Here is a 12,263-nt window from a genome sequence, read left to right on the forward strand (position 1 = left end):
TTACAGGGGAAAATTGTTTTTATTCTCTTTGTTTTTACTTTTTTGGAGTGTTGGTGCACATGGTTGATAATGATACCCCTCAGTTCATGGCACTTACCATCACGGGGCAGAAGGGGAGCCCTCTCTTTGTTTTTTAATTCCCTTTTATCTTCTCTACTCTCATCTCCTCTTCCACCATTGGAAATCATTCTTATGTATTGAATGAATATTCTTTTGGTTTATATGGGTTTTAAGTATCTCTTATTACCTTGGATGCCTGTAATTTTAATTTATATAAATGATTTTGTCTTACACATCTCATGGTGTCTCTTAACGTTTTCCCTCTGTGCTGTGTTTCTCATTTCTATCTCATTTCTATCTCATTTCTATCCAGTCCATCACTTCTAACTGCTGCAGAGTTCCCCACGCTGGGCACTAACCACACCTTGTCCTAGTTCCTTTACTGGGATTCCATTTCCCTGTTTCCTTATATGATACTGCAATGAGCAGTTTGAAAATATGCAACCTAGGGAATTGCTGAAAGAGTTACTATTTCCCTGAAAGATGCCGTAGGCCAATCCCAAGAAAGTCCTGCTGCCTTTCAGGGAGGTCCTGGTTCTCTTTGATGAAACACAGTGGTCCAGTCTGTCATCACCCCCATCACCTGACATTGTGAAGTTCTCCTAAGTGCCAGGCACTATGCTTGGTGCTACCCCTGCACTGACTGACAGCAGCCCTGTGGGTAGGTGCCGCTGGTATCACTTTAGAGATGAGGAAACTGAGGCCCACAGAGGTGAAATCAGAACCCCTGTGTTCTTGCCTCTGTGCTGTAGCGTCTCTTATGCGCTGGTTACTGTGCTGTTCTAGGGATGCTACCTCCCTGCCTTCATGGAACTCAGTGTCTCATGGAGCTTGTGGGAGTGTCAGACCCATGGAATGAATGTGTTGATAGATGTAGCTCAGTGTGGTGAAGAAATGGGGCCTGGTTGAATAAGAGTGCTTGTTGTGGTAACCCGGATAGGAGCTAATAAGTGCTTTCCCATCTTGTTTCTGTTTTTGTTTTTGTTTTTGTTTTTAATTTATTTATTTATTTTTGGCTGTGTTGGGTCTTCGTTGCTGTGCGCGGGCTTTCTCTAGTTGCGGCGAGCGGGGGCTACTCTTCGTTGCGGTGCGCGGGCTTCTCATTGTAGTGGCTTCTCTTGTTGCAGAGCACGGGCTCTAGGCATGCAGGCTTCAGTAGTTGTGGCACGTGGGCTCAGTAGTTGTGGCTTGCAGGCTCTAGAGCTCAGGCTCAGTAGTTGTGGCGCACGGGCTTAGTTGCTCCGCGGCATGTGGGATCTTCCTGGGCCAGGGCTTGAACCTGTGTCCCCTGCACTGGCAGGCAGATTCTTAACCACTTCGCCACCAGGGAATCCCTGTTTCTGTTTTTGTTTTTGTTTTTTATGGTAATTTAGTTTGACAAGGATGTCAATACAATTCATTGGGGGAAAGTACAATCTTTTTTTTAAAATTTTTATTGGCGTATAGTTGATTTACAGTGTTGTGTTAGTTTCTGCTGTGTAGTAAAGTGGATCAGTTATATCGATATATATACATATATCCACTCTTTTTAGATTCTATTCCCATATAGGTCATTACAGAGTATTGAGTAGAGTTCCCAGTGCTGTACAGTAGGTTCTTATTAGTTATCTATTTTATATCTAGTAGTGTGTGTATGTCAGTCCCAGTCTCCCAGTTTATTCCTATGCCCCATCTTGTTTTAATGTAAATCTGCCTTCATGTCCATTTCCTTTCCTCCTCTGAGCTACCAGCTTTCCTGCTCTCAATTATATTTGACATAATCATTCCAGATTTTATATATTGTATTATATATTTTATAGTATGTTATATGTATTCTATAACACACATGTATAGTCACACTAAGTCTAAAGTTCATTCATAATGCTTCTGAGTTTAGGCATATCAGTTTTCACATGAAACCTGCCAGTGTATTTCTGGGATTTTAAAGGAGGGATTTGGGGGAGGGAAAAATTTGATTAAAAAATTCAGATAGTACCAAAAGTATACAATGGAAAGGAAGTTTCCTTCCTACTGTCATTCTGATCCAGAGTCCACAGTTCACCTCCTTCTGAGCAATTCCTGTTGCCAGTTTTTCTTATATCTGTCTAGAGATATATATAGATAAATATACACACCCCTTACCTGCTTACATGTGTTTGTACATTAAGTATTATCCTTCTTTTTTACAAAAATGGCAGTAACTCTTTGCCCAGTTTTTGCCAATACTCAAGACTGTTTTTAAATGATTTTTCTTATTTATTTATTTATTTATTTATTTATTTATGGCTGTGTTGGTTCTTCGTTGCTGCACGCGGGCTTTCTCTAGTTGCAGCGAGCGGGGGCTACTCTTTGTTGTAGTGCGTGGGCTTCTCACTGCGGTGGCTTCTCTTGTTGCGGAGCACAGGCTCTAGGCATGCAAGCTTCCAAGTTGTGGTGCACAGGCTCAGTAGTTGTGGTGCGCGGACTGTAGAGCTCAGGCTCAGTAGTTGTGGCTCACAGGCTTAGTTGCTCTGCGGCATGTGGGATCTTCCTGGACCAGGGCTCGAACCCGTGTCCCCTGCACTGGCAGGCGGATTCCTAACCACTGCGCCACCAGGGAAGTCCAGAGAGGGGATGTCTTAGCCGGCTTGGGCTGCCATGACAGAATACAAAGATTAGGTGTCTTAAACACCAGAATTTATTTCCTCACAGTTCTGGAGGCTGGAAGTCCAATATCAAAGTGCCAACAGGGTGGATTTCTGGTGAAGCCTCGCTTCGTGGCTTGTATATGTCCACTTTGTCACTGTGCCCCACAGGGTGTTTCCTCTGTGTGGGAGGAGGAAGGGGGGTGTGGGAGGGAGCAGGGTGCACTTACTGTGGGGTCTCCAGGCTGACAGGATTAGGGCCCCATCCTTTTGACCTCATTTAACCTCAGTTACCTCCTTAAAAGCCTTATCTCCAAATGCATTCACATTGGGGGTCAGGGCTTCAATGTATACATTTTGAGGAGGAATCTGAAGGGTTCTGTATGGTTTGAGCATGGGTTGCCTAGAGTATGAGGGCTGTGGTGAAGGCTGAGGGTAGAAGGAAGGTCTGGTTTGAACTCTCTTCACATTAGGAAATCCTGGGAATTTCACTGGTTTTTGTCTTTTTGTTTGTTTGTTTTTTTATCAAACTCATACGGAAAAAGAGCTCTGGACTAAGAAGACGTAGAGCTTAATAACTGAAACTTTGGGTGAATCATTTGAGCCTCAGTTTCTTCAACTTAAAAATAGGAATTATAACCCTTAACTTCCTGGATTGTTGGATTTTCTGAGATAATGGCTATGGAATGTCTTGGAAACCAAAAAGTACTGTGTAATTATTGAGGATCGTTGATTATTTTTTTAATCTTAAACCAAACCAACTAGTTTTTCCTACAAACACATTCACACTCAAGGCCCCACATGGACCTGTTAGTCTGATGTTCTTTATCATTTTCCCCTTTAACTAATCTTCTTTCTTAAGAACTGGTAGAATTTTTTTTTTTTTTTAATTAGGCTATTCTTTGGATCAAAAAAAAAAAAAAAAGTGATTTGGATGCCCCAGAAAGTTCTGTTCTCTTTGAAAAATGTTCCCCTGTTATTTCTAATTATGTTTTTTCTTCTGTCTCTTACTTGCCTTACCTGGCAGAATTGTTCTCAAGCCTCCTCATGGCTTCTGTGCTTCTCTGCCTTCCAGGCCAAAACACAAACTAGTAAATAGTACCTTTCTCAGCTCGCTGAGTGCCCGCTGCTGTCAGACCACCTCTGGAATCCTGCCTTTCTATAAAGTAATTTTCTGACTGACACAGACAGAAGGGGTAATTTCCACTATGAAATGTATCTTTATTTTGCATCACACCCAATTGTCCTGTTATCCTGTGAAAAATATACACATATTTAATACCCTTATATATACATACATATATTTATTTGTTATTTGTGAGGTATAACTTATAAAGTAAAAAGAGTATTTTTTTGAACACATCAGAATTTCAACTTCATGTGGTCCCTTGAGACATTATAAACTTTGCATCTGAGATTTTATATACCTCATTTTCCCTGGGGTTTCTTTTTGTTTGTTTGTTTTTAAATAAATATCTTTTTTTTTTTTTTGGCTGTGTTGGGTCTTTGTTGCTGTGCGCTGGCTTTCTCTAGTTGTGGTGAGCAGGGGCTACTCTTCCTTGCGGTGCGCAGGCTTCTCATTGAGGTGGCTTCTCTTGTTGTGGAGCATGGGCCCTAGTTGCACGGGCTTCAGTAGTTGCAGCACACGGGCTCAGTAGTTATGGCTTGCGGGCTTAGTTGGTCCACGGCATGTGGGATCTTCCTGGACCAGGGATTGAACCCGTGTCCCTTGTGTTGGCAGGCGGATTCTTAACCACTGCGCCACCAGGGAAGTCCTCCCTGGGGTTTCTTAAAAGCCCCTTTCAATTTCTTATTTATTGAAATAATCCAAGAAACTAGTAGAGAAGAATTTTTAAAAATCAATCAAAATAAGACATTGAAACTAGTCTACATAACTGAACAGCTGTTATTATCTGTATTTTTATTTATGTGGCTTTTGTTTTATTTCATCAGAAGCCTGACCTTGTCATCATAGAATTTTGTTCATTGCCATTTGATTAATTTTTTTTTTAATATATTTATTTATTTATTTATTTTTGGCTGTGTTGGGTCTTTGTTGCTGCGAACGGGCTTTCTCTAGTTGCGGCGAGCGGGGGCCACTCTTGGTTGTGGTGCACAGGCTTCTGGTTGTGGTGGCTTCTCTTGTTGCAGAGCTTGGGCTCTAGGCCCGCGGGCTTTAGTAGTTGTGGCTTGCGAGCTCTAGAGCACAGGCTCAGTAGTTGTGGCGCATGGGCTTAGTTGCTCCGTGGCATGTGGGATCTTCCCCGACCAGGGCTCGAACCCGTGTCCCCTGCATTGGCAGGCGGATTCTTAACCACTGCGTCACCAGGGAAGTCCCGTTTGATTAATATTATACTATCATAAACTACTCTTAATTGTAGGAGTAGTGCAGAATTTAAATTGCTTTCCATGAAAGAAGGGAGAATTGAGAAAAAGGAACAAATAATGGTTCCTTGAGGGTAGAAGCAGACCTAATCACCAAGTTCCCTTCCTGATCCATAAAGTTACATTTTACTTATTCTCGCTCATGAAGCGGTGTGACCATTTTCAGTAAAGTCACAGTTCTTTTCATGAAAAGACATTTGACATAAATAATCATTTAAAGATGAAGGTGACTGAGCTATGATCAACACCAGTACTTGAAGTGCTTGTAAAACATGAGTTGACCTTGCTTAAATTTCAGAAAATAAAATGTTAGTACACATAAACACATATTTTTCTCAGCATTGAAAAACTCTAGTCTATTATTTACCTGCTTGCTAAGAGTAAAAGTATTGCTTAAAGGTTTATCAAGATACTCTTTTCTAGAAATGGATTTAATGCATGTTATTCTGTTTTCCATCTGTGCTCTCTCTACTACCACCTAGTGGAATACATGCAAGTTTATCTGTCAATTAAATCAGGGGAAGGAAATGAATAAGATGAAATTTATCTCTGAAAAATATTTCCATGATGATGAGTTACTGTTACTTTTTAAAAAATATTTGTTTATTTATTTATTTGGCTGTGCTGGGTCTTAGTTGTGGCGTGTGGCATCTTTGTTGCGGCATGCGGGATCTAGTTCCCTGACCAGGGATTGAACCCGGGTCCCCTGCATTGGGAGCGTGGAGTCTTAACCACTGGACCACCAGGGAAGTCCCTGTTACTTTTTTTAATAGTGTGTAGGTTGCAAAAAATACATGAGTGAGAAAAGTCCAGGCATTCGTGTGGTATCTAATAAAATGCTTATCAGCTTGTCCAGAAATAAGCTATTTTATTTAGAACATTAGAAGCTAGGTAAATTACTGAGATGTGTCCTGCATATTGTATTTCTAAACTATGTTGAGAAGCTTAATTCCTCATTACAGTGGTCAATAAAAAAATTTTTTTTAAGTATTAAGCTTCAAAGCATCCCTGATACGAAGTGTACTTACTTAACTGATAGGTAAATAAAAGTGCAGAGATAAGATAGTCAATTTTTATTGAAGTTGGGAAGAAAGGCAGATGTGTGTGTTATTCTGAGGATTTCTTTTCCAAATAACGAAACCAAAAAAGGCAAATGGAGTTTAAGGCTCCTCATTCTTCCCATGTAGGGGTGTCCTCTTTAGCCCCCATTAAAGAACAGACACAAATGAGCAAAAAACCAAAACCTGTGGTCGCTTGCTGACTCATTTCTTTAACTCAGTTATCCGTCACCTATAATCTGTTTGCTCTGGGGCCAGCCAAGCCCTGCGTGGTCCTCACATTCACATGAGTGTGAATGGACTCAGCTTCCCATTTCCTACGCCTTTCCGATGGCATCAGTGTGCACATATACAATCACATTTTATTCTGCTCACGGATATTTTACCTACCTGATTCTTGATGATCTGGGCACAAGTAGTGGGTGAGGGGCCTTGAGCTAATAGGTAGTGGAGGAGGAGATTTAATTGAAATTCAGAAAAAAATATATCCCTAGGTCCACTTTCAGTCAGTTTCATCGAATATTACAAAAGCCACAAAATCAGGGGCACTGAGTCTCCTCTCATTATTTCCACGCCAGACTACTACCCCATCCAGGCAGACCAGGTTCCTTTTGAAGACTAGACACAAGTATTTTATATCCCAATACTTAATGTAATAGTCCCGACTTGTTTTCTTACTCGTGTGGTCTTGAATTACACAGGATAGCCCAGTGGCCTTTTTTGCCTTTATAATACGTAGCCCTCAAAACTTTTCAGTCTCTCAGTTTTCCTCCTTAAAAAATAACTGGCAGTAATTACTTATAACTGCTTCTGTGCTGGAGGAATTTGTATGATTTCGCATCGTTGGCTTGTGATTTTCCAGTATTGGTGGGAAAGGCCATTTTCTATCTTTGTCATTCCTGACATGAATTCCTGAGTCCGTCATCCTCTTGTCTTTTTTGGGGGGGATTTATCTTGTCTGGTGTCTTTGCTTCTACTGCAGCTACACTCTTGCTGTCTGCTGTCTCTCACAGTCAGCTGTGCTAATGGCACACTCCCCCAAGCCCACTGCCTGCTGGAGGCACTGGCGTGAAGCAGTCAGCAGTCAGAAGCAAAAGAGCAAGTTAGAGAAGCAAATATTAGGTTTCACCCCCAAAGACTGAAATCATGTCTAGGTTCTTCCCTTTTTCAGTTCCCAATCAATGCAACACTGAAAGGTGTTATATGGCTAGTTGTTAAAAATAGACTCCTCTGAAAAAGCCTACTATTAAAAAAGTTGATAAATTTGCTTTTCCTTTAAAATCTTAACTCAGAAAGCAAAAAGCAAAATGGAACCGAAGTACCCCCATTCTCGGTGTTTTCTTCTTGAAAGAGAAGACCATCAGGCTTTGTGTAACTCAACTTCAGAAGTAACAGCTGTCCGTAGTCCCTTCTGGGAGATTGTTACAGATCTGTTCTAGGCTTTGAGACTGGTGTCTGCATTTTAAGTTAACAGTTGTGTGTACTTTTGCTTTATTGCAGCCTTCTCTGGGAGTCAAGAAGCCTACTAAAGCCCTGCTGTTTGTAATCTTGAGCCCAGTGGGACCTTATTTTTCAAGTGGAAGCTTTAATCCAGTGTCCCTGTGGGCCAATCCGAAGTACGTAAGAGCCTGGAAAGGTGGGACCGGGGACTGCAAGATGGGGGGGTAAGTCAGTCTGTGTTTCTGTCTAAAGGAAAGAGTCCCTCATGCCCATTTAGTTATTGCCATTTTACTTCAATACAAGTACATATATTAGTATTTACATTGTAATGCTCATTTTTATTCTGTGTTTAGTTTTCAGTGTTTTGAATGTGCTAGTTGTTTAAAGGATAACCTCTGTGGCCCCCTTGTAAGGGAGAAACATTGACTGTTATATATAGGCAAGAGCTGAAGTAACTAAACCAGGAATAAAAGCAGTGCTTTGAATGAACTACCCCTGGATGCTGGTCCCTGGCCTCAGGCTGAAAGTTGGCATTCAGGAGCATCTGGTGCTGGGGCCCAAGCTCCCAGTTGGCTCCAAGGAGTCCTGTCTGGGGACGATGCCTGCTTCACTGAAGTGCTGTCTTCTTTGCCACAGATTGTAGACATACCTGCTGCCAACTGGCTGAGGGATAGCCCTGCTTTGGCTTGGTCAGGCCAGTCGCATAGGCCATATGTAGCTGGCTGGAAATAAAAGAGCATTTGCAAGTGTTAGACAATTTCAGGGGTGGACTTGGCCGTGAATCGGGCATGCCCTGATGGGTGAACAAGAATTGCTGGATTAACCAGCATGGTTCTTCCTTTGTGTGTATCACACACCCAGGGCAGCAGCAGGCCCGCAAGGTGACTCAGTGACCGTCTTCTGGGCTCTGTTACAAAATGTAGATTCATGGAGCCCTGGCAGAATTGAAGGATGTGCTGCTGGGATGCCAGAGAGACATTGACAGCTGGCTTTGACCCCTCCATAGACTTTATTTCCTTCTTTTCTACCAAAAAAATAAGCATGTTGACAAAATTCTATGTCCTGTCATCCCTGTTGGTATTCCCTCATAACTGCATTCCCTCAAGGGCTTAGAGAAACCCTGTTGGAGTCCATTAAACTAAAGAAGTCACTTTTTTCCTTCTGCGCTAGAGCACTCCTTCCTGACTATGTCCTAGGCTAGCCAGGTCCAAAACTACTGTTGTTTGCTCTCTTGATGTCTTTTTTATTTGTTCAGACTTCTTCACAGAGTGTATGCATATGCACCACTGAATACCATCTGTATTACTCTATTAAAACTTCTCTTAGGGTGCAGTAAAGCAACAGTCTTGATGAAGAGATAATAACTTAAAAGTTTTTTTCTTTAAACCTTGCTCTCTAGCTCCCCCTACCTGCTTAGGGAAAAGTTAACATGGGAACACTGAGAAATTGGAGGGAAATCTTTAGTTTGGTGTCTAGGCAGATTGTTATTTGTTACAAAGAAGATATAATGCAGTCTCACAGAATATATGATCACTAAAGGACAATTAAAAATTAATACTTTCTGGGACTTCCCTGGCAGTCCAGTGGTTGAGACTCCGTGCTTCCACTGCTGGGGGCGCAGGTTCGATCCTTGGTCGGGGAACTGGGATCCCACATAACACGAAGCTCGGCCAAAAAAACAAATAAACAAACAAACTTTCTGTACAACACAAGGAGTGAGCCCCAGTGTTACTATGTACACCTAGTGTATCAATACTGGCTCATCAATTATAACAAGTATACAGCACTAGTGCAAGATGTTAATAGCAGGGAAACTGAAGTTGGGGAGTAAGGGTATATAGGAGCTCTATTTTTTGCTCAGTTTTTCTGTAAACCTGAAACTGCTCTAAAAAATAAAGTCAATTATAAAATAAATTAATAGTTAAGCTCAGTTGGACCAGGGTCTGTGGAAGTTGACTTGAAATCTCTTAGAGGAGAGAGTACTAGATCTCATAGGTAAAAGGAAAAATGGCAAGAGGGCAGGCAGGAACCAAAGAATGGACTTGTCCCACACACGCCTGTTGTTTCCAAGAAGTTCCAAAGCTCTCTACTCTTGTCCTTCCCACCTGGAGGAGTCCAAGGGAAACAAAGGATTTTGCATTTACCATCATCCGGTTTAGTTGACAAAGACTTTTGTCAGGAACCTTAGATTTGTGTATTATTGCTCTTTTCTAAACATAATTAATTTAATAGTTACCTTCTAAGCTTTTGTTTTTAAATCAATTAGTATTTATTAAATAGCTATTGATTTTCATAAGTTCAAGAACTTGCTGCTTTCTATCTCAGTGAATCGGAGGAAGGGAGAGGAGAATATATATATATGTATATATTTAACTCAAGATTATTTCACTGTTTTGAAGCCATCAGAGATAATATTATCCTTTTATTTCTAAGTGTACGTTAGTGAGAAAAGTAACAGTGGCACACGGTTGAAGGAGAGTTCTAGCACAGTGGTTCTCACCTGTGGGTGCAAATTGAAGTCACCTGGAGGAGCTTTGCCACTGAGTGATGTCTGGGTCCCCCTGTTAGAGATTCTGGTTTAGTTGGTCTGGCAGATAGCCTGAGCATCAGGTTTATTTTTATTGTGCAGCTAATCTTGAGAAGCACTGAGCTAGAAGTCAGTCTTTCATCAGAGGAACATCTTGATTCCCAGGCAATTTCTTAGTTAATTTGGACTGATTCAGGCCTCTCCCTCTCTCCATCTTAATTTTCCTCCTTTTTTCCTTATATTCTCATTCTGCATTTGAATGCAAGCTTTGAAGTCAGAAGGACCTGGCTCAAAAACCTAACTGCCTTGGGCATGTTACTTGTCTAAGCCTCAGTTTCCTCATTTATAAAGTCAGGGTAATAATGCCCACTTTACATGTGAGGATGAAGCGAGATAATATAAAGTGCATAGGACCCTGGCTGGCATATAGGGAGCTCTCAGCAAGTGTGGTGTTAGAACCTAGCAGTTACCAGAGTGGACTTGGGAATCAGATATCTGAGAGTCATACACATACATAGTCATGCACGTCACACATCTGCGTAATCTTGTACAATTAAGTCCTCTCTTCCTTCAGGTCCTCAAAAGTATAATAAAGTCTAGGGTTGTGTTGAGACAATTCATTGAAATAATGGGGTTAAGTACTTAGTACCCTGCCTGGTAGGTGGTACGCTGTCAACAGACAGTAGTTTCTATTGTAAGGCTCTCTTTCTTGTTTCATCTCCAGGACTCTCTTTATCTTAGGAGCAATCAGTTGGATTTCACACAATAGAATTTACTCTTTGGGAAGGATGTATTTAATATTTCCATCTCCCAGATTCTATTTAAAATTATATTAAAATTTTTTCCATGTAGACAGTTTTCCCACTTTTTCATTTTTCTCTTTCCTCCAAGAACATGTGTTTCTCTTCTGAATATTGGCAGCACGTAGGAGGAAACCCAAATATATTACCAAGGTATCAATTACCCTGTGGCCATTAATAATACAGTTTACACCTGAGAGAGAATTTTTTTTTTGGTTGCCTGGGTCTTCATTGCTGCGCGCGGGGTTCTCTAGTTGCGGCGAGCGGGGGCTATTCCTCATTGTGGTGCGTGGGCTTCTCATTGCGGTGGCTTCTCTTATTGCAGAGCACGGGCTCTAGGTGCACGGCAGGCCCAGTAGTTGCAGCAGGCGGACCCCAGAGCGTGTGGGCTTCAGTAGTTGTGGCTCAGGCTCAGTAGTTGTGGTGCACGGGCTTAGTTGCCCCATAGCATGTGGGATCTTCCCAGACCAGGGATCAAATCCGTGTCCCCTGCACTGGCAGACGGATTCTTAACCACTGCGCCACCAGCGAAGTCCTGAGAGAGAATTTTGATACACACTTGTGTTTGGGAAAAAACACCACCTATAAATAAATACTCTGTTTCCTTTCAATGCACTGAAGCAGTCGGGGTCTTTAATTCTTTTTCCTGCCCAAGTAGCTTTATGATGCTGGGGAGCCATGGTTTTGATTCAGCCATACTCTCAAAAGTGTATGTTTGTTTTTAGAAGTTTCTTTGAAAGGCTGGATATTCACACTGAAAATTCTCTATGTGCTTTTGAACAAACCAAAGGGCATTATACTTAGGAGAGAAATTGTTTCTTTATTTTCAGATGTTTGTCTCAACAATTTTATCTTATGAACTAGAGAAAAGTCAATTAAAATAGTCATTAAAAAACAACCTTAATTTCATTAGGATATAACAGGCTTACATAGCCTGTTTCTTAACTTTTATTGTTTTATTTTTGCCAAACAATCTATGCACTATTTCAAGCAAGTATTTTGACTTGCCAAATGGATTCAGTGTTGCAAAATATGAACTGACTTGCTTTAGTTCATTTATAACCCAATAGTAGAAGTAAAAGAGCTGCATCTGGGCCTGCTGGCTCCAAACCCATGCTCTTTCTACCAGACTCCCCCTGCAGCCTGGTTTATACTCATTAAAAAGTACTCATGATTTAACTCAGTTATTGCCTATTTGCCATTAAAAACGAAAGCCTCCTGCATATCAGAATTTTGTCATCTCCAGATTGACCGATAATTTACATTTTATCACCTGTGTTTTGAAGTATACATATTGAGGGTCTTTTAAAGGAATCTTAACACCTTGGATTGAGTAAACCCCTTCATGCCCCAGATTGCAATAGCCCTATAGTATGATGCCTATTTCCCA

At 41.3% G+C, this 12,263-nt stretch overlaps 1 protein-coding gene across 5 annotated transcripts in view; it reads left to right on the forward strand.

Moving 5' to 3' along the window:
- Positions 1 to 12,263, forward strand: part of BCAT1 (branched chain amino acid transaminase 1) — a 105,650-nt gene that overhangs the window by 67,795 nt on the left and 25,592 nt on the right. For 4 of the 5 annotated variants that reach the window (XM_061206358.1, XM_061206357.1, XM_061206359.1 and 1 more), the window contains one exon: positions 7,607 to 7,770. In XM_061206358.1, coding sequence (XP_061062341.1) covers positions 7,607 to 7,770 — 164 coding nt within the window. The remainder of the gene's footprint in view (positions 1 to 7,606; positions 7,771 to 12,263) is intronic. The other variant, XM_061206360.1, reaches the window with a different exon arrangement.

The sequence above is a fragment of the Eubalaena glacialis genome, chromosome 11, assembly GCF_028564815.1.
Source record: "Eubalaena glacialis isolate mEubGla1 chromosome 11, mEubGla1.1.hap2.+ XY, whole genome shotgun sequence".
NCBI classification, from domain to species: Eukaryota; Metazoa; Chordata; class Mammalia; order Artiodactyla; family Balaenidae; genus Eubalaena; species Eubalaena glacialis.